This window comes from Haliotis rufescens, unplaced genomic scaffold, assembly GCF_023055435.1.
Source record: "Haliotis rufescens isolate VD_foot unplaced genomic scaffold, xgHalRufe1.0.p SCAF_5, whole genome shotgun sequence".
Classification (NCBI taxonomy): Eukaryota; Metazoa; Mollusca; class Gastropoda; order Lepetellida; family Haliotidae; genus Haliotis; species Haliotis rufescens.
In genome coordinates, this window is record NW_025964223.1 from 25142288 (window position 1) to 25170191 (window position 27904).

Sequence of the window (27904 nt, forward strand, 5' to 3'; positions counted from 1 at the left end):
TGTCACATTTCAGAATTTATTCCCATTCATCTGAAAATGCAGATACCAAGTTACACTGTGTAAAAGCGTTTGTACAAAGTAACGGACAGCTGTCACAACATGAAAGGATAGTTCACTGTGTACAGACGCCCACAGTATCTGAAGTTAGTCACAGTCTCAGGGATGCATCATAGATGTATCAGGGTGTATCAGATACATCATGACAAAGTAGATGTACTGTAGTACATTCTCATTATCTATACCTACACAGCTAGATATTAGTCATACACACTTCACAGTTATATAAATCAGTAGACATTTGTCCTTATAATAAATACAGCCAATGGATATGACATTAATTCCAATACATTGCTACCGAAAGGTCAGATAATGTTATATATACCTATGTTAAGCTTGGAGAAGACAGAATATGCCTTCATTTTATGTTTGCACTCTATGGACCCATCAAAAAAACAATATTAATACATCGTGTAAAACAAACAATAAAAATATGAATGAGATTTACTAAATTTGTTGTGACTGATAAAATTTAATAGAGTTATGGCACAGAGCAACCAACAAGAAATTGAGCTTTCTTAAAAATGACAGTCTGATAAATGAAGAGAAGAATGAATGAATGGCCTGTGTGTATTGTGTGCAATGTGTGATGCCTGCATGAGATGGATGAGCTATTTACATATTTACATATCTACAACATCGTGGGATAGCAATATACACAGGGTGATCAGCTTTGCAAGAAATACGAGAGTGGTGAAAGATTCAATGGTGCATCAAAATACATTGCTCCACAATATGATACAAAATACTTAAAACTAACTCTTTGTATGAGCAAATATTTGAGAGGATGTGATGTTATTAAACTATTGTCATGCTGGTGTATCTTTTCAGCTTCAGCATTTAACTAACTGAGTGACGTATCAAGATTACATCAGACTTGCATCACGCGTCCCGATTGTTTCTAGGTTTGTCAGCACCATACCCGTGCTCGTGGGTTTCACCGAAGTGGTAAACATCGGGAGACCTGCATCACTTCAGGCTTTCCTCCCACATCAGGCTGACATACATGATAAGACTGGAATACTGTTCAAAGCAGCGTTAAACCCAGCTCACTCACATCAGGACATTTGAACCAGGGTCACAATTATTCCTCAATTCTCTTGTACTTTTCAATCTGTCAAAGATAACACAATGAGAACGACTTTTAATATATACTACTATCCTGATGAATGATTCTGATTTTCATTAATATCAAATGTCGATTATCTGGACCACAGCATTTTTCAAACCCTAATTCATATATGTAAATAGATTGAAAATAGAATAATTCACAGAAACTCTGCATCATATTATGAAGTCACTATTGAGACACATACTCCATTGCAATGTTATTTTTCAACCAATAAGATATAGCAAGAGGAAATCCTGGAGGAAGAGGATTCAAGAAATGGATTCAAGAATTGAGAAAAGAAACATAAGTAGTTGCAAAAGTCATAAAACGAAGATAGACAAACTACACAGTAAATGAGTATAAATGATCCTGTTTCTCAATAAAATAATATTCCGATGCATAATTTAATACATCTTTACAAATGTACAGACTATCAACTGGAGATTAACTACACATATAGTTGTTAAGAAAAAGGTTGTATTGTCACAAATACGCAGCTGTTTCTTCTGGTCTGTGGCTCACGTCCCATGCTTGGTTGTACCTGGAGTGTCACCCACTAGAGTCCTGTACCCTCACATCTACCAGACAGGGATGCAGGCCCTGACACTCGTAGTTACACTCTAACATTATTAGGCCAATGTGTTTTATCAGTAGGTTTACGGTTGTTTTTCTCCAAACCATTGGTTGCTGGTTGAAATAAAAATAACAGACTTCTTTTTAAGAATATAGGCTCGGTCGAATGAGAGAAAAATATAAAATACCAAAAACCTCCATTTTGCTTTTGGCATTTTGGTGAAGTCGTACAGGAATGTTAAATTCATACTGTTCCTGTGAGAACAATGTCCCATATGCACTGATTTGAGAATGGTGGAGCTATACTATTTCAGCTAACTATTGCAGGCATGTATTCCTTACCCCCTAGGCTAGAAAACATTAGTGATTTCATTAAATAGTGTGATTATCAGGCTTGGCCTTAGTAAAACAGCTTTAAACTTGAATCCTTTTTCCCCCTCCCACACATCCCTGTCTTTTTAAGTTTGGAGATCCATGAACCAAGTTATGAAAAGAAACACCTGTCTGTGATGGTGAAGGTGAAGGTGAAGGTACCGGTACCGGTACATGCATTGGACTGAGTGAACACAGAGTCAGCCAGAAGGGACAAGGCTAAAAGAGACCCGGATCTTGACAACTGAATGATATGTGATCATGAAACTGGTGCTCCATGAGGTTTGTACAATGGTGAGTCCCAGATGGCTGAACTTGTACGCTTGTTGAACCTCGGCTTGACTTTCTTGAACAGGACATTGAGATCGGGTGGGTCAATGGCACCAAAGATTCCCTCAGTGTTTGGGGGGTGATAGTGTTGATTTATCAGAGCTGCTTTCAGATTTCGATCTGTAAAATAAGAAAATCATTGTCATGAGTGTGCCATCATTTCTAAACAAACAAACAAACAAACCCACTGCACATGACCTTATTCAAAATGGCAATTCTTTATATGAATAAAATATCAGCAAAACGTTTTAATTGTAAAGTCTTTACAATTTCAGTTCAGTGATTGGAAGTTAAAACAATAAGAAAAAGATAGTTTGAAATAAATCCATTTATATTAAAAATAGCTTTTGACTGAAAAGTAATTAATCCTGATACAGTTATATTTCAGACTTGAGTCTACAATTTTGTCATTATGACAATCTGTGTAAGAATCTGAAGCTCCAAAGTTTGGTGTATGTTGAGTTCCTACCTTGCGCCCACAGAGGTAATCTCTTTTTCGGCTGGTCCTCATCGTCCGTGGAATCCTCTGAGTTGAGGTCTTCTATGTTGTAGTTCTCCGAACTGCTGTTTTTCTTCTTCTTGGCGGGGGTGATTTCATACCTGTAACAAACACAAGTAAAGTTGCTGGCTACATCACTTGCCACATCTATATGAAGACAATAGACAGCATCTCAGCTTGTATTAAACACAAAGTGAGCAAAGTTTGTGAGTTCATTGTACTAATATTTGTAACTAGAGCTTTGTTTAAACAGAGAGGTCTTGAGACTACGACCTTGAGGATGACCTTCAACCTTCACATCAATGTCTCAAATTTTTTGTCAGGGCTACAAAGAAATTTTGTTAACATAGTATGCCTGATATGCCCAACCATTGCACGTTTTTCAAAACTAAGTAAAGTGTGGAAATTCAAGTTATTTTCAAAAATATACTGAACCACAAAAGAAACATCACCATGGACAGATATATGAGAAACCTTATTTGTCCAAACACTGTAAACATACTTTGAGACATACTAAAAAGATGAAACTTGGCAAACTGATTATCAAGGTTGAAGTTAAAGTGTCAAATGTTCTTAAAGTGAAACACAACACTAGTCTCTGAGAAAATGGCATCACAAGTCAGTATCTCGTGTGTCTGCAATGTGCACTGATAACTGCCGTGCAACGTCAATACATGGTATGGATGAGGCGGCTGATGAAGGTCGTAGGCACTTGAGTCCACACTTGAGCCTTGGTCGGACGTCATTCAGCCGTCTTTGAATCTCGTCCCACAGGTGCTCAATGGGATTTAATTCGGGACTGAGGGCAGGCCACTGCATGGTTCTGATGCCATTCTGCAGGAGGAAGTCTCTTGTTGCTCTCACAAGCGAAACTCCTGGTTGCCAAATGAGGTATGGCGTGTGGTCTCAAGACTTTATCAATGTACCGAGCTGCTGTGACACCATTGCCTCTCTCTGGACTGATGTTCTGGAAGACCACAAGGCCGACCCTCTGTGCAAGACCAATTCCACCCCGCACCTTGATGCTCGGACAACCCCACGAGTCTCTCTCAACAACACAAGCATCCGAATAACGTTCCCCACGGCGTCGCCGGACTCGCTCTCTCTGCCATCTGCTGTTGATATACAGTAACGGCTCTCGTCTGAGAAGAGGACTCTTCTCCACTGCTGGTGCTGTGTTGCCCGCTGAAGACAGTGGAGGTGTCTGTTTGTCAATCGTCGACACACATTGTCCACATTAATGTGTCGGTGGTGTGTCCCCATGGTCTGTCGAGCAGTTTCCACAGCAGTTACAAAGCGGTCTTGAAGATGCTGTCGCACAATCGGGTGGTGACCCTGGGTCTTCCACTAAGTGGTCGGTCATCTGTAGTGTTGGTGGTCTGTACTTTGCTTGAGCCTGTATATGGTCCTTACGTGGACTTGAAATGCCTCGGCTACTTGCCTGGCGGTTTGTCCAGCTAACAATTGTCCAAGGGCTTGGTTTTCGCTGATTTCTTGTCAATCTTGGCATGTGGTAGCATTTCAATAATGAATGAATGTTATCCGATCTGGGTGGATTTTTTTGTCATCTGCTTTGTTTTTTTATCATCAAATTTCATTTTTTCGAACAAGGTAATGTTAAATTTTAGAAACTTTGACAAAAATTATCCAGATATTCAAATGACAACTTTTCATGCAATGTTACTTGGGCTGATGTTTCTTTTGCAGTTCAATATAATTCAAAACAAACACAAATAACCCACCAGTCCAGTTTTCTTTCAGTCAAGACTTATGATGTGAAACTCTCCACAGAGGCAAGAACATTAAAACACCACCTAGTAGAGTAAGGATTTACGATGTGAAACTCTCCACAGAGGCAAGAACATTAAAACACCACCTAGTAGAGTAAGGATTTACGATGTGAAACTCTCCACAGAGGCAAGAACATTAAAAACACCACCTAGTAGAGTAAGGATTTACAATGTGAAACTCTCCACAGAGGCAAGAACATTAAAACACCACCTAGTAGAGTAAGGATTTACGATGTGAAACTCAATGCAGTGGCAAGAACATGGAAACACACCACAGTAGAGTCTAAACTTACGATGTGAAACTATCTGCTGATTTATTGAGTGTGACAGTGGAGTTGAGGTTGGGCTTCTGTAGACCCTGTATGTTTTGTTGCAGAGAAACCAGGTTCTGGTTGTGTTGCTTGATCATCTGGCGCATCTGTTCCTCCTTCCGTTGTTCATGTTCCCGGAGTTCTGCCTCCTTCTGAAGACGCTGCTTCTCCTGCAAACATGACCATGTTCCAAGCTATAACTTGTCTTGTACTTTTCAGCAGTTAACATTAACTTGAAATCCTTTCTCGCTCACACCGAAATGACAAGGTTTGGGAATCTCTTACAGTTAAAAAAGTTTGATGTCAGACACAAAAACTAATTCTCTCATGTTTTTGGACATACTCCCACCTGAAAATATGATACCAGGGATTTTCCCAGAATTCTAAGCTACGTGCCCTTGGCAGGCAAATGGGGCAAATATTGTTATTTTGTTCAAACTTGGGAAGTGTTCCAAACTGCTTTCTTAAGAGTCATCTTAACATTGTATTGTAAAATTAAATCCAATGTTCTTCCTGTTTCCTCTTTATTGGTAAATATATGTCCCTTTGACCAAACCATCACATTACTTAAAACAATATTAACATGAAATGGGAGATATTTGATTCTCATCTGGGACATTTGCAGACTGAATGTCAGCCTCTGAACAAGTATATCTCAATCCCTGGTTACATGGCTATCCATGTTTCACTCTGTATCGGTTTTCCCAAAAGTAAAATTTACAAAATTTTGCAATAACCTGGCCTCATTTAAGGATTGACTGTGTAATCTTTTCGGTTCATTGAGGTATGAATCGAAAAACCAATGTGCAAACTGTATGAATCTCTCCCCAAAATCGAGAGATATGACAATCGGTATTGGGAGAAAGGGTACAGATAATCAACGTGAGGATTGTGAGAATATGCAGGAAATACCAAACTTAACCTGTTCATAAAATGGACTTGTCCAACATTTCCTAGGTCGGATTCTAAATAGGGAGTTTAGAATTATGATAACTATTTTCAAAGCTTACATAAAGCGTACATAATATTGATATCTCATATAAGAAATAAACAACTTGTGGTCGTTGTTTATTGAACAATAAAACACTGCAGGAGATTAAACCACTCGAAGCTGCGCCCCTCATGGTTTATTCTCCCTGCAGTGTGTTATTGTACGATAAACAACACCTACTCATTGGTTATTTCCTTCGTCAAGTCCCATGTTATCAGTTAACAAATAAACCCACCAGCTCTCTCAGTTTGTCTAATTCTCTCTTCAAGGCTAGTTCTTTCTCCTTTTTCTTGTCCACCTCATGTTTCTCTCTCTCAGCTTTCTCACGTGCTGCAGCCTTCTCCCTTCAATCAAACAACCTTCATGTTATGACAAACATATTACAAAATCACTGTTGTTTGATGTTTAACACCACAATCAGCAATAGTCCAGCGATATGACTGCAGCCTGTAAATAATCAAGTCTGGACCAGACAATCCAGTGATTGATATTATGAAAAGGAGGGCATGATGACACATTATCAACAAAGTCACCGAGTCTGACTACCCAACCCATTTAGTTGTCTCTTACAACTAGCATAGGTTGCTGGGGACCAATTCTAACCTGGAATCTGGGGACATGACTGAACATTCCAGACATTCCTGTAAATTCAGTTAAGTGTGCATAATGCAATGAGATGCTTCTGGTCGGTGCTATCTATTCTAGGACACATATAACAGTTTAAGAAAAACATATGGCTATTAAAATTGCACAATTTAGTCAATAATTGAACAACAATCTTAACAAAATTACAGTGACCTGATCAGCAGTATAGGAGGTCTACTATCCACTAATATTTTCAAAAGAAGCTGACATGACTTGATATTTTTCTTTAAAGTTCTGCTCAAATGTGGTAAACTGTCTGAATGTAAAATCAATATTAAATCATTCACAGATTAACCCAGCAATATTTCAGTCACAAGACAGCAGCTTACAAGTCTGAACCAGACAATCCAAGGTTTGATATTGTGATCCAAGCCATCAGGGTCCGATGACACCCAATCAACCAAGTCACCGAGCCTGACCACCCAATCCACTAAATTGCTTCTTACAACCAAGTCTAACCCACATGGTCTACTTCATCTATTGTTGCAATACTTGGCTTGTATTTAGCCATGCATTGAGTAGTCTTGTGGACATGATTAAAATTCTTTGCATTTGTAAGAGTTTGGTTTTTAGACATCAGATGTTGGCAGTATTTTACCTCTCCTCCCTGGCTTTCACTCGTTCTTTCTCTCGCTCCTCCTCCATGTGCCGGATCCGTAGTTGCTCCTGCTCCCTCTCTCGCTCCACCTCCGCCAGTCTCTCTTCGTGCCTCTTCCTCTCTTCAGCTATCTTCTTTTGACGCTCTTGCTCCTCATACTCCTTCTTCCTCTGCATCAACTCTTGGTACCTCCTATTTTCTTCCTCCTTAAAACAACATGGACATTGTCATTGTAAGTGAAACAAGAGTGACATTTGCGTTTTTAGGTGGGTCGTGAAATGGGGTTTAAGGTCCAAATACTGTAAATCTGGAAAGTTTTGTGCCATGAAATTGTTGCGAGCGTCCAACACTAGACTCAACTGCAGCTGGAATGTTTGCGGCAACCTGTTGATGAGATTACGAAAGATCAAAGCTACTTCTGCACGTGTTATTTGTCATAGTGAGTGAGTGAGTGAGGTTTTACGCTGCTTTTAGCAATATTCCAGCAATATCACGGCGGGGGACACCAGAAATGGGCTTCACACATTGTACCCATGTCGGGAATCGAACCCGGGTCTTCTGCGTGACGAGAGAACGCTTTAACCACTAGGCTACCCGACCTCCCCGTTATTTGTCATAACTAGGAAGCACCAAGGGTAACTCAGTGTCAGTCAGTGTTAAGATGCATGTGCTGTAGTTGACAAGGAAGGTTGGTGTAGCGTGTTTAGCTAACAGTATAGACCGGCTGGCGTAAGTCTGGACTATTCAGTATTATGTAAGGTAATTGACGGGTGGCGGAGCAGTGAACTTTCCTGATCAGACTACTGACACAGTGACAAAGTGTAATTAGGGAAACAGGATGTAAGGGGATACTGATTTAATCATGCAATTGGTTGGTTGAGAATGTGTGGAACCAAATAGAAGAAATATGCCTCCTTACATGTTTTGTTGATCTACAAATATAACTGTCTGGCGAAACTATTGCAAGAGTGTCACTTGCAGTTTTCGCAGAACTATTTGCTCGCAAAACTTTCAAGATTAACAGTAAACCTAATAGGGCTTTTCAGATTGTCCCCTCCACACACGCACAAACATTTTATCATGAGTCGACAGAAACCATAAAGCAATTAAAAAATAAGTTGATTAAGTTGAGGAAACAAAAACAAGTGTTCAATTATTTGAAAGACATAATAAACAATGAGAAGGCTGCAATAAAGACACAGAACAACTTCTAAAACAAGAGGGTTGTCTCTCTCTCACCAGTTCCTGCTTCTTGCGCAGTTTCTCCTCCTCGTCCTGTTTCCGCCTCTCCTCGGCTTCAAGCTGCTTCTTCAGCCTTCATTGAAACAAAACATACGTATAGGATGCGGGATAAATAACATCATCTATCATCTATCATCAATATCATCATTGTGATATAAAACATCTAACTGCAGTGCAAGTGTCAATGAGCCATGCTTCGGCCACACACCTGATCTTTGCCTTCAGCTCCTTCTCCTCCTTTAGTTTCTCCTCCTTCAGCTTATCTGACACCTGCATCTTCTCCTCCATCTTCTTGGCCAGCGTGTCCTTGATCTGCCGCTCTTGCTTCTCGCGCTGCTCCCGGTACTCCAGCACCTTCCTCATACGCTCCTCACGCTTCCTGCAACACGTCAACGTAACACATGTCAACACACACCTGTGACATGACACACACACACACACACACACACACACACAAGATGTACACACACACGACGTACATGACACACACACGACATACACACATGACATACACAAATAACACACAAGACATACACAAATAACACACATGACATACACACATACATGACATACAAACATCCATGATGTACACACACTTGACAAACATATGACACACAAGACATACTCATACATGATGTACTCATACAACACCCAACACACGACATACACACATGACATACATACACGACATACACACATGCACGACATACACACATGCATGACATACACACATATATAACACACACGATGTACACACACACAACACATGTATGACTTACACACACACAGAAATACACACATGCATGACATACAAACACTCATGACAAACACACAGGCTTGACATACAACACATGCATGACATACACACACATGCATGACATACACACAGATGCATGACACACACATGCATGACATACATACACACACACACGCGACATACTCACATCATGTTAGGGACCAACCATTTAATATTCTATAAGGGCCTGTGGGTTTGTTTAAGGGAGAATGTTATTTTCAGTCAGTACATCAAGACATACAAAAATCATTCTCTGACAGGAGCAGCCAAACAATTTTGCTTCAGCCATAACAGTAGTAACGCAGTACTTTTGGAACATACAGCATGCCCAATGAAGGATTTCATTATTGTTGTAAACAAATTAATTCTATCCACCATTTTTCAGGAATAGATTGTTATTATTATTTTTTTCAAATTCCATGCCTTAATGGCAGGAGACAGACAAACCAGAGGTCGATAGAGTGACCATCAATCCTTTCTCCATGGCTACAATGCCACACTGGTAAGTCAATACCCAACCATTCACCATTTGTCCTTGAAACAAAGAAATGTCTGCCTGTGATATGCACTGAAGCAAGTAGACAGCTCACCTCCTTTGCTCCTCGATCCTGATCTTGAGGTTCTCCTCTCGCTTCTGTATCCGCTCTCGATCCTTCTTCTGCTTCTCCTCAAGCTCCTTTTTCCTCATCTCCTGTAAAGCCTGACACACAAACAAACATACAGTGTTGGAAACCCACCAGCAACATACAGCCATGTTGGAAACCCACCAGCAACATACAGCCGTGTTGGAAACCCACCAGCAAAATACAGCCATGTTGGAAACCCACCAGCAACATACAGCCATGTTGGAAACCCACCAGCAACATACAGCCGTGTTGGAAACCCACCAGCAACATACAGCCGTGTTGGAAACCCACCAGCAACATACAGCCATGTTGGAAACCCACCAGCAACATACAGCCGTGTTGGAAACCCACCAGCAACATACAGCCATGTTGGAAACCCACCAGCAACATACAGCCATGTTGGAAACCCACCAGCAACATACAGCCATGTTGGAAACCCACCAGCAACATACAGCCATGTTGGAAACCCACCAGCAACATACAGCCATGTTGGAAACCCACCAGCAACATACAGCAGTGTTGGAAACCCACCAGCAACATACAGCAGTGTTGGAAACCCACCAGCAACATACAGCCGTGTTGGAAACCCACCAGCAACATACAGCCATGTTGGAAACCCACCAGCAACATACAGCCGTGTTGGAAACCCACCAGCAACATACAGCCGTGTTGGAAACCCACCAGCAACATACAGCAGTGTTGGAAACCCACCAGCAACATACAGCCATGTTGGAAACCCACCAGCAACATACAGCAGTGTTGGAAACCCACCAGCAACATACAGCAGTGTTGGAAACCCACCAGCAACACAGAACATAGATTCAGCACAAGCATGCTACACCCAGTTCCATGTGAATGAGATCCCACCAGATCTTATGTGGTATGTAGTAACAGAAACCTTACAAGCGTTCAAAGTGATAAAATGATTTTAAAATATATAGTAACCCTAACTTGTCACTACCAGTTTGATCTGATGCTTACCAGTTGTGAGGCTTTGTTAGGAGTAATCTGTGTTTTCTTGATGAAGGAGGTCATGCCGGTGATGAGATTTGAAGGAGTGCCGATGGCCACAGATGAGGGCTTACGTAAACTGTTCAGGAAAGACGAAGTATGGGGACGGATCACCTGAAACCATGGTTGACAAAGCTTGAACGTATGACACAGAACCAGGGCACAGATGGTGGAATAATGGAAACATACTGAAATGTATCTAATATATATAATTTGAAAAATAAATTTAAAAAAAGCCTCTTTCAACATCCAAATCGTAGAATACCTTTCATTAGGCATTGCTGTGTCTATAGGACAGAATTGATAACACTGAACAAGATGAATAACATTCCATTGAAGCTTTGTACTAAACTACTAAATCTGAGAGGTTAGTCAACTTATGCCCATAAGTTATGTCCAAACAAACCAAACTTGAAGAAAATGTAGCATATAATGTGTGCTGTACCCAGTGAAGGTACTAACTATAATGCTGGCTGTCAGTCTCACCTTGTCTGGCGGGCATGTCGGTGATGGAGAGCGGTCTGTGATGTCCTCCTCACTACTGGCCACACTGGAGACAGAACACAACAGCATGTTCAGTACACAGACATTAACAGTCAAAAACTTTACTTATTATTGTTTGCTTGTTTGTGTTTGAATGCCACACTTAGTAACATTTCAGCAATATGACTGTTGCTGGTAAATAATCAAGACTGGTCTAGGCAATCCAGTGATTGATATTGTGAGCAGTGATCCACGCCGTCGGAGTGTGATGACATGCAATCACTGAGTATAGCCACCTAATCCATTATTTCCTCTCTTTAACAAGCAACAGTTATAGAGGACCAGTGTATAAATATGCACAATGTACACAGATAGCAACTGACTATATCGGTTATGGTTGAGACAATCAGAGAGTGAGTGAGTACGGTTTTACACCACTTTCAGCAATATCACCAGAAATGGGCTTCACACATTGTACCCATGTAGGGAATCGAACCTGGGTCTTCTGCGTGACGAGCAAACACTTTAACCACTAGGCTACCCCACCACCCCTGAGATAATCAGAACTGCATATGATCTTTCCATGTATCGGAGTCACACACCACGTAAACATTTGAACAACCTATAATGTGCAAGTAATATTAGAGGAAACAGGGAAAATAAATGAAAATCTAAAGATATTTGTCTCTGAAGGAGAAATCCTATGAACATACAAGACAAGCAACTCACCTGTCTGAATCTGTAGCAGCATGTCTACTAGGCTGCAAAATGGATAAGATGATCATATTTAATTTAGATATTTCATTGATTATTTAAGCATACACTCATAAACATAATACAGGAAGTCAGTAGCCCAATGAATCCAAATGAGTTTCTGTCTTTAGCCAACATGCTATCTAGATTCCAGCTTACTTCAGTCTAAGCATGTTACCACAGATAACAACACAGTGGCCACACTGTCTATGCCCACCTGATCAGGTGAAGAGACGGAGTTGGTGCAGGATCTCTTCGGTTTGGGAGCAACCCGATTTTCTTCTTCCTCAGCCTGACGCTTCCGTGTTTTAGTTCTAGAAATGAACAATCAAAACAAAATATCATAAAACAGCTTAGCAGCAATTGTGTGAATTGCTCATGTGCATATACTTGTATTACTAACAAAATTGAGGCAAGTTAGACACACATTAGAGTTGGACAAAGAACATTCCAACTGTTTCTTGTGAGGGAATGAATGAGTGAGTTTTGGTTTTACGCCACTTTCAGCAAAGTTCCAGCATATCACGATGGGGGTACACCAGAAATGAACACATTGTACCCATGTACTTACCGTGTTTTAGGAGCAGGAGACTCAGGGGCAACAAACACTTCTTCACAATCACTACTCTCACTCTTCTGTACTTTCCGTGTCTTCGTGCGGGTCGACCGTGTGGGCTGCTTCTCCTCCTCTTCCTCCTCAATTATCTCAGCCTCCATGGGTTTGGCGGATATATTGATATTGATCTCGCTAGACTGAGCACTCATGATGCCCGAGTCCCGGTCGTGGTCACCATGGTCCTCCTCCGTCATGTGGACTTCCTCACTGACCTCCATCACATCTTCCTTCTTCTCCTCAGACTGGGATATCTCAGACTCAACATGCTCCTTGTCAGATGACACAGACCCAGAAAACTCACTTTCAGATGCTACTACTGTCGCCTTTGGTTTTCTTGTTTTTGTTCTGGTGCTCTGTCTCACAGGCCTGTCACACTCCGACTCAGACTCGCTGCACGCGGGGCGCAACTGTTCCTTCTTAGCTTCAGCATTCTTACGTGTTTTAGTCCGCGTGCTCTGCCTCACAGGAGCATCAACTTCCGATTCTGATTCCTTACAGGCAGTAGTTGTTTCCTTCTCCGAGCTTTCTACCTGAGACTTCTTAGTCTTTCTTGCTTTTGTTCTCTTCTTGCTACCACCATTGTCAGAGTCGGAAGTGAAATCTGGATGTTCCTTGTCCTCTTTGTACAGTTTGTCATACGAAAGTCGCGGCTCTGTATCCACGACTCTATCAGTTTCACGACAAGTCTTCTTGACAGGTCGATTTTCATTATCGGAGTCCACCGAGGATGATGAGGAAGAGGACGGTAGGACTGCGACAGCTTCTACTTCTTTACCTGCGTCACTTGAGTCCTAGTTTACAAGTAATATTACAAAATACATATCAACAGATGTCAGTATCTCCTGTTAGACAGCAGTCTGTATATAATATAAGGCGGCAGAGCAGAGAATCATCGATTAAAATCAAATCATCAAATATATCGCATAATATACCATACAAATGTGACAGGTTAAAACAGGTCATGTATTGTTTACGGCAATGGTATGTATTTACCTGATATTCCGTTTTGAAACAAAAACTACCATCTTACAGTCTGTGAGTGAGAGGTTTTATGCCGTTTTTAGCAATATTCCAGCAATATCATGGCGGGGGACACCACAAATGGGCTTCACACATTGCTCCCATGTCAGGAATCGAACCAGGGTCTTCAGCGTGACGAGAGAACGCTTTAACCACTAGGCTACCTGACCGCCCCTCTACAGTCTGTGACTTAGCTGCTTGTCCGAATCCTTAATATAGTAACCTTTCTAGTATGTTTGCGATACATTAACACAATAAAGATCTACTGACAATGATGTCAAATGACAGGTTGGGACTAGTACATGTAGGAGACTACAAGACTTTCTGCACACACTGCATCTCACATAAAAATTGGGTCATCTTCAATCATGTTATAAAAATCCTGTCATTAGAATCTCAAATGCTTCAGTAATATAGAAACACTGGTTAAACTCAGAACACTCGCCAACTTAATGCGAAATGCGATCACAAAAAAAAATCAAAGCAGAAGAAATCTCTTGAAATTGGCAACAAGAACAATGCATGTATGTTCAAGGGAGGTAACCATGTACAGCTTAATTACTATTAGCTTCAACTGGAAATGAAAATCTACATTTTCAAGGTCACCCTGACTGACAACGTGATACACCTAACATGCTGATAGTTGATTTCAATTAAAGACTACTAAAATGTATCTTCACTTATCATCTAAAGATATTTCATAGCAACAATTTTCTTACATTGTCTGTCTTTTTCTTCAGTCGTAGTCTTGTTCTAGCACTCTTCTTAGGTTGTTCATCTGCATCAGCCATTTCCATCTGGGAGAATACAGAGCTGTCTTCAACGCAACATTGCATATGTTCATGAACAGCATATTGTAACTGCTTGGAGTCGACACACATATAAATGAATTATCAATGCTTGTAACAATTTAACCTATTACTTTTCAGTTCTGTCAAATTTGTCCAAACATATCCAATACTACCAGGATTCTAACCTAAGTGCCCATGATAGGTAAACAGGGAAAAATTATTTGTTTTGTCCAACATGTCCATATTTGGGCATTTTTGTAAAGTTCTTATATTCTTACATGTTGCAATGTTGAGGCATATTCTAACCATGCTAACCTGGCAAACACTACATTCAATGCAATATTGACAAAGTCAAGCTTAAAAACTTTTGAATAACTGAACTGGTAACCTTATTTTCCAATTTGCACTATTTGTATATTTCTCCCAATATTTTCTGCAGACTGAGGGCATAATATCGGCCTGAGAAAACTTAGATAAATCCCTGGCTAGTTTCTCAGTGAAGCTACCTGGTTTGCAGTGTTCACTGTTATCCAGCAACGTGTCATCATGTCACGGGCAAACCATTGACTGCTGGGCACGTATCATTGTACGTAGTGTAGAAAACTAAACAAGGGATTTATACAGGATTATAAACAAAGTTCCCCTACCAACAAAATGGGAAAAAAATGTTATATTGTTCAAAATTGGGATTTTTTAAAGATCTTATTTTCTAACATTCAGAGGTAGGCCTATTTGAACATTGTATTTTGAGACTGCATTCAACGCAATAATATATAACTGAGCATTAACCATATTAACACCTCTTCCTATTTGCTCATCCTGTGAAATACAGGTTATTTCCACAAAAGCTATAAAATCAAGCTATTTGTTTTATATTAGTATAATTTGGGAAACTTAATTCCATATGGGGAAATTTGAATGACGTTTGCTGAACATTTAGCCTGAATTTCAACCTCTGAGCAGGTCTCGATAAGTCCCTACAAACAACCAGGTTATCGTGGCTATGGTTATTTATTAGGGTTAAGTCAGTCATAGTTGTCAAACTCCGGCTTCAAGAGTCTGCTGACAGGGGGCTAACCACACCAACATACTGACTACTTGCTTGTTGTGATATGGTCTTTTCACACAAAAATAACCAGTGATGGACTTGTGACATACCAACACTGTACAGTGGTAGACACCATTGGTCATATGTACCTAGTCTGCACTGCAGCTCATGTCAGACTGGCAGTATGTAAAACAACTACCGGTAGATTTGGGGTGAAAACCTGTCCCTCTCGCACATCTAGTTTTTCAGATGACCAATGGCCATGTCAATGAATTTCACACTGAGATCTCTCAACTTGGATTTGAAAATATAAATGCATATCATTAGTGAAATAAACAGTGGGGTCAATAACCCTCCATTACAGCCACCTAAATAAAGGTGTAACGATACGATGGGGTCCTGTACGATTCAAAATCCTGATACAGTATTTTTATTTCCCAAGTTGATTTTGCTGGTGAATCATAACCCCGAAACATTTGTTAATAAATTTCATAGATCAAAGATGGGATGTTGTAGGTAAGAATTGGTAGAGGGCACTGTGAATGTTATGCTATATTTGTCCAAACATGAAATACTAGACAATCTGCATAAGCTGGTGGTTGAACAGTTTGTTAGTATTCACATGTATTTACACCAATATAATTTGTAATGAAATGCATCGCGACACGGGTCGTAATTCGATGTATTGTATTGTGGGCCTCGTATCACGATACAATACAACATTGCTGTATCGATCCTGAGAGAGAAGTTTCTGGGCTTGTAGATTCTAAATTTATCTAATTTTACAGACTGAATTTGTTTCATTGGTATGAATTTTACATGTTCACATCCAAGCTGAGAGACTAATATCTTTATATAAAATATCCCTACCTCCACTACTTCAGTTTCAGCAGCTTTCTGTAACGACTCAGTCACCTTATCCCCATTGGTCACTACAGTAGCCCCGCCCATACTTGGCCTGCCCCTGGCGGTGGACAGTCGAGCTTTGGATGCCAACACCTTGAGTGACTGTCTAGATGACCTACGGCTCTCTGACCGACGGTCACTCTCCAGTCTCAAAGCAGTACTTCTAGTTGTCTGGGTAACAGTATTCGGGGTGGGAGGAGTGCTGGTTGACCCTGGCGTCCTGCTGCTTCCCTTCACAGGGCTTAATGGTGATCGTGGACTGGCAGGGCTTTGACTTGTTCTTTTTGCTAACATTTCCTCATATGCACTGGCTTTGTCCTTCACACTGAATTTACGACGGACCGTGTTTTTGACAGTGCTTGGAGATCGGATCTTCGGTGTGCTGGGAGATGGACTACGGATGATTGCTACCTGCCGTGCAACAGGTGTTTTATCAATGTCTAAATCGTCAAGTTGCCGTAGGTCTCCAAGCAGTCGTCCTCCATTCCTTTCTTTCATGGCTGCCACCATGCTGTACACAGGGGAATCCTCCATACTGACATCTTTCTTCCTTGACCTTGTGCTTCTGGTTGACCTCTGTGACCCTGTGTTGATCTCTGCTGTGGCTTTCTTTGCTTTAGTTGCTCTGGTTGATCGGCCTTTGCGAGTCGGTTTCGCAGATGTTTCTTCAAAGTCATCCATGTCTTCTTGATCCCGGGCTTTACTGAAACATTTCAAAATCTGTTATTCAGTTTTTATGTCATAAACATTTCAAAATAAGCAATAGCACACAAGATCCGTAAGAAATCATATTCTCAAATATAATCACTTCCAACATTAACATGATTAATGATGTTCCAATTAATCCATTTCATACTCATGATATTCATCGATTGATTCCTTGCTGTATAACTGAAACCAATCATGAGATCTGTAGGGGTGTCACGATACAGGTACCCCACAGTTCGATACGTGTCTCAATTTTGGGCTACGTATCTCGATACAGCAATAGACTTTTTATGCGTAAATTTAGAAGCAAACTTTTTAATTACATATCACTTTCACAATTATGTGTCCTAATCACTATCAGTAGATTATTTTGTAAAATAATTATACTTAGAAAAGGTTGATTCTGTTTATTCAAACAAGTTTTCGTATGTGTCAAATTCAGAAAATATGACATTTCGATCCAAAATCAATCGATTCGCAAACAAATGGATACCGATTTCGATAAAAGTTTGTATCGATATAAATTTAAATGTATCTTGTATTGTATCGTGAGAATTATCTACCGATGCATCGGTACAATGGGTGAATCGTGACATCTCTAGAAATCTGTGAACGATTATTTTAAATTATATAAGTTTTTTTTCTGATAAATATGTGCTGGAATTATAAACCTGAGTTACAAGGTTCAAAAGTCTGATAACAGACAAGATTTCGAGGCCTGATGCTAGTTCAATGGTCCCTGTCCCAACAGAAGTTTTTGTTTTGTTCAAAAAGCAAACATTTCAAATTCAATTTCATAAGAAGCTTTTGAAATTCTAATCATGCTAATGTTGGTTATTCACATGAACATGACAAACATGACGAAAGATACTCATTATGTTCAAAAACAAAATGTACATTCCAATATCCTTATTCATCATGTTCATGATTGATCTTCAATCAATCACTGACTGCTTTTTAAGCCAATTATCAATAATATCTTAACCAATTCCCACTGTCCAACAATTTGCCAACATACATCGTTCTCCTTGTGTTATGCTCCTCTTCCTCATCCTCGTCTTCTTCAATAATCACTTTGCGCGGTTTTCTTCGTCTTTTTGCTGATGGAGTTTTAGGCAAAAGTTCAACTTCAGGTCTGCAGCATATCAATTACAATCGTTTTGTGAGCATTGGTATGAAAGTTGTGGAAATAGATCATTCTTGTTGTCTTCAAAATGTTTTTACACTAGACCTATTCATGATAGTATATGTTGGATTTGGACACAAATTATAACATCCTTAGATTGAAAGTATGCATATTTTAACCATGTTCTCACATTACAACACATGTACTTCTAGCATTGGGTTTTGAGTGAGTGAGTGAGTGAGTGAGTGAGTGAGTGAGTGAGTGAGTGAGTATGGTTTTACCCTGCCATTATCCTTATTCCAGCAATATCATGGCAGGGGACACCAGAAATAGGCTTCACACATGGTACCCATGTTGGGATTCGAATCCAGGTCTCCGGCGTGATGAGCCAACGCTTTTACCACTAGGCTACCCGACTGCCCCCATTTGACTTTGACTTTTCTCATGTTTCTAAACTTGCTAAAGGAAAGTCTAGTAAAGTAATTTTAAGATTTTCATCCTTGCTTACCACCATGACCACACTACCAAACATCTACCTCAGATTTTTTTTGTTTCCCTAAAATATGTTGTTAACAGATTTCTGCACATACTGGGTGAAGCTTGTCAGTTAGTCAATGAATGAGTTAGTTCGGGCTTCGGGTATCTCGCAGGGGCAAGTGTGTCCACAAGATTTTATCAGAGAATGTTTTACAAAATCAACATCTGGGATTTCTGCTGAAATTATTCGAAAAATTAAGCGAAGACAAATATTTTCAATCAACTCGCCCAAGTATTTTTTGAGTGCAATCTTCATTGGGTTTTAACTCAAATGACTGAACAGGTATTGCAGTGGCTGAGATGCAGCGCTGTTTTAACATGATGTGTTTAATAATGGTACTGTGTAGTCTGTGCGCCTCTTATTGGAAGACCAAAATGCGGCAGTAATAAGGAGCTTTACTGTGATAATTGTCATCTTGTTTGTGTCAGGGATGATATCTCAAATCTTTTTGGTATCTGATCGACCAGGTCGTCTTCTATGGTAGACATTTGAAATAAGAGTGAGTGAGTGAGTGAGTATGGTTTTACGCCGCTTTTAGCAATATTCCAGCAATATCACGGCGGGGGACACCAGAAATGGGCTTCACACATTGTACCCATGTCGGGAATCGAACCCGGGTCTTCGGCGTGACGAGCGAACGCTTTAACCACTAGGCTACCCGACCGCCCCCATTTGAAATAAGAACAGCGATCTGATTGGATATCGTGTTTTCCTCACAAGGTACAACCCCTTACAAGGGTAGTTGCCACGATTGAACCAAGAAAAGCAGGCTTGAAATGGCAAGGGTGGAAACTAGGCTTTGATATAGGCAAGTGGACACTCTTGCCTTGGGAAGATGGGCTTTATGCTGCTTTGAACTAGGTATACTTCAGTTTTATCACAGCCTCTCAGCTTGATGTTGAAACAAAGCCTGAAGTGATGCATATCTTCACCACTTACCACTTAGGTGAAACCCACGATCAGGGATTAGAATATTTGCCCTGTGTTACCTACAGACGAAGAAAATAACTACATGTCCCATTCTTTCCTTAAACTTGATAGTTTTGTTAGCTCCTTGTTTAACACCACACTCTGCAATTTTCCAGCTATATGATGACAGTCTTTTCATAATCATGTCTGGACCCATCTTCCCAAGAGAGCATCCACTAGCCTTTTCTCAAAGTCTTGTTACCATCCTTGCAACATCAAGCCCACTTTCCCATTTGCTTTCCTGTGCTAAATATGATTGGACTATTGCAAGTTGCAAGTGGTTGTTTGAATCTCCAGAAATTATGTCATCATAGAACAAGGGTTTATAGTGAAATCAAATAAATGCCTTGTTCTCCATTGATCTTTGCCATGTATCATGTAGCTATCTTAATAATGTACTCAGCAATTTCCCAGCTATGTGATGGCAGTCTGGACTGGTCATTCCAGTGATTGACATCATTAGCATCCATCTATGCAATTGGGACACGATGGCATGCATCTAGTCAAGAGCCTGACCACCTGATTCTGTTTGGGCTTCTTACAACATGCATTTTAATATGAAACACATACAAGTGTAATAATCTCTATGTAACATGATCTATCATAAGCATACTAAGTTTTAACTGAAAGCAATGTAATTGGAACCACACATCCAATATATCATTTCTAAAGTAACTAATAATAGGCTGTACCTTGCAAAAGACTGTTTGCACACTGCTAGTATCTCATCTAACCAAGTGAATTGCTCTTCAAAGGTTCTTCGAATATTTTCAGCCATATCCATGGCCACTCTCAGCCCCAGTGTATGGGGAACATCCTGCGGTGGTCTGGCCATCTTGACGGTTCCAATGGCCTGAAACAAAACACTGCTATGCTACTTCACAGTTTCTCATAATGTTAACAGCGTTAGAAACTAAGTCTTTTCATCCACTAATCCTGATAACATTAGTCATATAGCAAAACACATAAAAATAGCAAATTTCTACTAGGCCTTAATTAAGATACCTTAACTTTTGGGCAGTTTGGCAAGGACTATTGGACAAGTGCCAATTTCTAACGTTGATCTATCTGGTAAAACTATATGTGTATCACTCACTACAGAAGACATGGTAGAGTTTGTGTATGTGATTCATACAGTGTTTGAAGTAAAGAATGAATGTCAAGGGATCTTTGTCAGAAGCACGATATTAGGCTTATGATAAAGTTCAATGTTGAGCATGTGTGTGATGTCTCTTGATTCACTACAGGTGAAATAATCAAGCGCCCAACTTAACTTCTAACATGGTTCATTCAGATGTGGAACACTAAAATTCAAGGCCATTTCAATATTATGTTTAAATCCAGCATACTGTATATTGTTATTAGTCGTAAGGCCATACTAAACATTAGTCATAAGACCTAAAAAAGTGGTATGTACATCACAAATTTTCAAACAAGATAGATCACAATCAAGAAATAAAATAAATGAAGTCTGTCATGAATTCAAGATGTCTGGCAAAGTGTCAAATCTATCTCTGTGATAAATCACACTTTAACATCCTTGGTACATAACTATTAGTTTTGTGTGTTTTAATACTTTAATTAACAAGTTTACGTCATTTTGTACAAATTCAAGGCTTTTCAAGCTATTTTTGTGATTTTTAAGGCCTTTAAAGGGGCACTGATCTAAAGCAATTTCCCGGGACTGGTTGTTGCCTTTGTTATTGTTTTTTCTCCGTGAGTACCCGGATGATACGCAATACAACTGAGCGTGACCAGAAACTGGGCTACCGTCTGCAAGGACAGCTAAATAAACTTGGAGGCAATATTTGCTTAACGCATTTTGGAACACTGATTGGTTAACTGTGATCTATAAAGATTTACACAAAGGGCGCATGTTAATTAATTTCTTCAGCCTAAACAAACAGACAAAAAGAACGGCGGAGCTCATCGGATGTCGTCATTTGGATATACCTCAGACGGTTATAGTTTAATAAAAAAAAAAGTATCCATGCAGTGAAAGCATTTTTGGATTTCGGATTGTGTCAATAATACGATTACTACTCCCTTGTTGTCATCCACGTTTTCTGGTATAACCCTACACTTGTGTATTTGTCGTCATTCACTTGATGCTCAGTTAATGAATTTGTTACAGGTACAATTAGTGGTAGCACCACTTAGATTACCTGACAAAGGTTCCCATTTGGCATTTATTGTGTCTGGGGTAATTATTCAATCTAAATCAAGTTTTAAGTGAGGTGAAATGTGTGTTATATAATATACACGTGGCAGCCCAGCAAGAGATGAATGTTCAGTTGATTTACTTTTTTTTGTAAATCAACTGATCGTTCCTAGTCATCAAAGGATTAACAGAAAATATGTTGATTGATAAATCACTGTTATCTTGCACAATGGATGTGTCAAAAATGAGTGTTTACATGTCTAGGTTTACTAAAACAAAGGGAATACACTCAAATCATGGCGTGAAGTGCCGATGTAAAAACAACATACTTTGTTCAAAGGGTTAACTGATAATACATTGATTGATTGCTCATTGTTATCTATCACTCAATGGATTTTTTAGGAACCCTGGACGTTATGAAAATAGTTGTCACGTCGGACTTTCTCAGCTGACCCTTGAGACTTGCCACCTATGTGAAACACCTGAAACAATCTAAGTGATCAGTTGAGAAACGAACACGGGTTATAATATCCCGAAACAATATATATCTTTTAAAATATTTTATTGTTATAGAGACACGTGACATCGAATAAGTTTCTTTGTACAGCTGCAGACGAGTGGGATATTGTTTCTTTGTGTGGATATTCATGGATACATTCCAAAGAAGAAGCTGCCTAAAATTATACACATAAATTTGGTAGGTTGTAATTATGGTATCTGCATTTTGTTTTCCTTCATTTGCTGTAGCATTGAACCGATTCGTTCTTGTTCCTCTATGTCTTGGTTTGGAAATTCTTCAATGCGTGATAGAAGTCCTTTCCTTCGTAAGCGTGTATATTACCGTCAATTTGTAAAATGTGATTCTCTCAGTTCTCTCAGGCAATTTATAAAATGTGTAAATATTTCAGTCATTTTGACTGAAAAATCTGTCCAGATTGACTAAAATTGATTAAGACGATGAAAAGGGCCTAAAAACATCACAGCAGATTATTATGTAGGATTAGAAGCCAAACAACATAGAAATGTACTTTTCAACATAATACTTTCAGTCTCTTGGGTGATGACATTAAACATCAAAATGTTTGGAATTCGTTATCATAATAATACAGATGGAAATGTTTTTCAGTCAATTTGTAAAATAACTGAATACTTAGGCGTTTAATAAATTTGAAAATGTTACACATTTTGACAGTAAAAATATATTCACACTACAAAAAAAGCAAAGCTCAGGTGAAATAGGTACTTTGTGTTGCAAGTCAAAATAGTGTAAACGAAAACTGCAAAATTACCAAGCAAGTGACTTACACAAAGATACCTACATTTCCATATTATCTCGAAAACTGTATTTCATTTTGTTGATCAATGTGACCATACGCCCTTATTGCTCCCTATAAAAGTGACTAATGCGCTTACGAATGGCGCAGCACAGGTCACGAACTAGTCTAAATTTCTGCTATACAGCCGGGTACTCACTGGGAAAAAACAATAACAAAGGTAACAATCAGTCCCTGGGAATTGCTTTAGATCAGTGCCCCTTTAACCCCCTGGATGCCAGAGGGACATATATGTCCCTCCTCTACAACCCTCACTTTGAAGTCGAATAAAATTCAAAATACATCACCCACACAACAACACTTTACAGTTTTGAATAAGGTGAGAAATTCCCTGTCCTGTGATATCATCCACTGCCATTTTAGGCCAAGCAAAAGTACTGAACATGACCTCTGAAAATTAGGTACATCGTAAATGTCGCCATTTTTTACACATTACTAAATCACCACTCACGGCGTTATTTACAGCATGTTTTGAAATCTAAATTTCAGATATTTACTCGGAGAAATGAATTTCAAAAATAGCATATTAGTGATCATGGGTATCTGTCTTTTATGAAATCACCAATGATCATTCCAAAACGTCTCCGATAACCCTAGAATCGTTTAGAATGTTTTGGGAAAAACGAAAACACGAACGCCGAAGTGAACTTTCCGCCATATTGGATAGTGTTTACAAAATCACGTTTCAGGTACACCGGTTATGAGAAGCCTGTAACATCACGTATATTTCAAACTTATCTGCAATACCTACATCCTTGAATTCCTCATACATTTTAGAATCAAATGACCAGTGGTCTTTGTCACCAATACAAAGTGGCTAGATGAAATCAAGCAAAATAACTTAGGTGTGAAAACGAACGCTGTGCTCGAAAAACTGCACATGGTTGAAATGTAAACAAAGCAAAATTCAGATTTTACACAGTGTAGCATATTCTCCTATTTTGAGCTATCCATTCGTCTATTCGTTCAAGATATTGGCTCAACATTTTCAGAACATGCATGGGAAGAGAATCGTAGGAAGAAGTACGGAATTTCAAATAGATACATTGCAATGATTAGATATTTTCAACAGAAGTTGTCAAAGTTACCGTTCTGGTTGACGCCATGACTGACGCAAAATCACGCACAACGACAACGGCATTTATCGGAATTTCTGACTATTTCCGTTTGTTTCTATGAAAATTATGACAACAAATAACAGTACATAGATTGTCAGAATGTTTCTGATTACTTACATGTCACATTTATGTTTATACGATCCCTGAATCAACGAAAGTCCCCTCGTACAATCCCGCGTACTGTTGAAAATGTACACGCCATTTTGTAAAAGTGGGTCACAGGTAGTGATGTCATACGTCAACATTGTTGTACATATTTGGTCATTTCTTTGAGGTGAAGGTCCTTGAATGAGAGTGCACACGGTCACTGTATCATGCTGTTTACAGTTTCAGTTATGGTGTATATTTTGCATGTCTTTTATACATTTTTTCACACAATTAATTTCACTTTGGATATTTGTCAATGTTCAAAATGAAATCATACGTACATAATTATAGGCCACAACATGTATGAAGGAACCTTTGATAATCTCCTGTTTGTTTGAACATTGTTTACATAACAATGTGATAGGTTTATAGTGTCGACTACGATATTTCTTTCCTTTGGACAAGTGTTACAAGATGAAGTGTAAATGTAACTGCAGCATGTACATATTTCTTGGGATGTGTAATAAGTCAATATTATAAGTTCATATAACCAATGTCCATGAACAGCCGTTTCATTTTATTTTATAACTAAAACTTAATATATTACTTTAACAAAATGGATAATATGTTTCGGTAAAATATATGCACACATTTCTGAAATGTCTTGGTCTTGGATTTGTCTTTTATGTCGTTGGATTCAGGGAACAGTGATATCTAACGATTCACCAGGTGCGCGTTAGTCACAAACAATTTACGAATTATTCCTCTCGTTTTGCATTATATAATCAATGGTTACATTATTGTTTCAATATTGTGATCACAGGATAGTAAACGGTTTACTTTATTTCTCCAGGAATTGTAAAATGTATAAAAATAAAACCCATGCCAGGTACCCCGTTGGTTCAAACATATACGATTACCCTGATAATTCTATACCAATAGAGCTTTCTTTGCATCTTTTATTGTGTAAGAAAAAATAGCATAATCATGAACAAATATATGTCCAATATTGAATATAATTCTGGTTGTTTTGAAATATTCTTTTGGGAATTTCATTACGTAAATTGATGCCAAACAGGTGCGTGTCTTGTCCAGTTAAGATACACGATAAACGTTCTAATTGTTTACATATTCAAGACATTATATTTACTTGGTGAGAGCAGTCATTTTATGTTGTGTCGAAAAAGCGTCAAATTCCGTTTCACACATCGAGATTTTCCATACCATGAACGAAAATTAGGGGAGATATATATTAATCAAAATACCAGTGTCGTCTTTTTCCGACGTTATCGAAGACATAAAACCAGCCATGACGTCAAAAGGTATCGTGTTATTTTTAGGGTATTTCATAACATTTGGTGATGAGGCTTGTGCTCCATTAATAATGATGCAACATTAGTCAAATTACACTTACACAATCAGGAGAATGTTGGAATCTAAGGACAAAGTTATAGGTTAGATAAGGCCATCCATTTCTCTATTACCTCCTTTTTATGAAGTACGATTTCATCATTTCTGATGGGTATATTTTATAACTAAACGTGTACAGTTTCAATATTGATATTTGTGTCGGAATAGTTTGGTTCCTCCTGAACAAAATACCACGAAAATATATTGTCCTTACCCACAGTTAATTCTCACCAAGTGACCTGAGTTACAACAAACTAGAGCTAAGCATAGCGGAGTTATGCCCCCTTTTCTTTGTACGTGTGTAACCTCTCTGTCACCTTTTGACGTCATAGAGAAAAATCAGTTTTCGTCATTTACGGCATGCTATTTTTGGAATTGAATGTATGTCGTTATACATACGCATATAACTCCATTTGATATGTTATTATGTCGTTCAGATATTAGGCATTATTTTGTTCGCTCACAGTTTCCGTAAAGCTTCTTAATAAAAAAAAATGTCGCACGGTACTTTTATCGGTGTACGATAAAAAGCGGAGAAATTTACTGTTTTTCAACGCAGAATAAATTCTCAGACAACACTTAGGAGTGTCTTTTTTAAAAGCCGGTTTGATATTTACAGTTAAATTTACACTATTAAATAAGAAATTTCATATTCTCCACCTCTGCGTAATTTTATAGCCAGAGGTAGATCCAGTGCCGCGTGAGCGCAATTCTCGCACAAACTTCACTTTTCCGATCTTAGGAAAATGTGCGTCAGAAAAAAAACTCGGCATCCAGAGGGTTAAGGTGGACACTAAAATTCAAACCCTTTTCATGCCTGTACCATGAGTACTAACATTGTGATTTGTCTAACTAAAGCATGTCTAAGTAACAATGTGTCTGCATTAGGTCAGTAAGGAAAACTGACATGTAAGCTGAAAAGGTCACACTGGGGAATACTGCAGTTCTAAATTCTCATGTTTACCACCAAAACTGACAAAGAAGTTAAGATAATATTTCAATTATAGCAAATGCAAGATATTGTGAAAGCCAAACGTCCCGTACAAGCAGTGTCACCCACTTTAATCTAGCTGTCAATGACAATCCCCAGCAAATATTTTCAAGCGCTGTAAGAAACCTCTGCACATATATTTTCTCATTTCAAGTTCAACCTGTTTTGATTATATTGGACAAGTGACTTGTGGAACCACCTTACTAGAACATCCTGTCCTGCAAGAATTTGTTAACTTTCAAAAACCCAAACAGAAGTCAACGTGGTATTATGACTGATTTGTTAGCTTTGTAATTATGTCATAGAATAGGTGATTCACGTGTAATAGATTCAAGTACTTGATTGCCGGATTTAGACATTAGAGAAGACTGTCGAAAAATGTGCATAAATAGGCCTATCACTCTTCTTTCTACTTATTGATGAATAATATCAATAAATTGGTATGCATTATGTAGACCATTGATCGGCATTGCCAATCAGTCTATCATAGCGTCACAACACACAAAAGTTCATTACCTTTAAGATCACAACGCCGCTCCTGACTTTTTAGAATAGTAGCATGTCATGTTTACATCATCTGGCCGAGTCACAGTAAAATACACAGCACCGCCACGGCCTTCCTAAGATATTGGCTAGTTTACGATTACACGTTGTTGATAGAGTGATCAAGAGAGACGATTATGTGCAGATGCCTTCCTTCCGATCTCATGCAAAATACTACGTTGATCAGATTGCAAATATTTGCTAAAATGATGATATTAAACGGGAAGTAAACTTTCAACTTACCGAAACACACACAGCAACTTCAAATTCGCTGCGCGAAGTTTAGCCAATCAGATCCGTTCATATTGCTCTACGTCACGAACATGACACAAAGCTGTACTTTTCATTAG

The 27904-nt window shown here is 39.0% G+C and overlaps 1 protein-coding gene across 2 annotated transcripts; it reads right to left on the reverse strand.

Moving 5' to 3' along the window:
* Positions 1-2: 2 nt before the first annotated feature.
* LOC124111130 (inner centromere protein A-like) lies at positions 3-27864 on the reverse strand. 2 transcript variants are annotated; one of them, XM_046470749.2, is made up of 18 exons: positions 27798-27864; positions 20603-20763; positions 18296-18412; positions 16534-17272; positions 14544-14621; positions 12760-13595; positions 12406-12502; positions 12165-12196; positions 11439-11502; positions 10923-11066; positions 9906-10015; positions 8728-8898; positions 8517-8592; positions 7278-7483; positions 6270-6378; positions 5026-5213; positions 2913-3043; positions 3-2563 (listed from the first exon to the last, which is right to left on the reverse strand). In XM_046470749.2, exons 2-18 carry the CDS (start codon positions 20743-20745, stop codon positions 2373-2375), a joined length of 3432 nt encoding a protein of 1143 aa, XP_046326705.1. In that variant the 5' UTR covers positions 20746-20763; positions 27798-27864; the 3' UTR covers positions 3-2372. The 2 variants fall into 2 exon arrangements, with proteins under 2 accessions (XP_046326705.1, XP_046326698.1); XM_046470742.2 differs by lacking the exon at positions 27798-27864 and adding an exon at positions 27528-27791.
* Positions 27865-27904: the final 40 nt, after the last annotated feature.

Excerpts from the sequence above, each read along its gene's own strand:
- LOC124111130 (XM_046470749.2), bottom strand. The coding sequence starts at position 20,745 with ATGGCCAGACCACCGCAGGATGTTCCCCATACACTGGGGCTGAGAGTG. Across the intron at positions 11,067-11,438 it reads CGACATGCCCGCCAGACAAG|GTGATCCGTCCCCATACTTC; the intron begins GTGAGACTGACA and ends CCATGGTTTCAG. Across the intron at positions 10,016-10,922 it reads CTAACAAAGCCTCACAACTG|GCTTTACAGGAGATGAGGAA; the intron begins GTAAGCATCAGA and ends TTTGTGTGTCAG.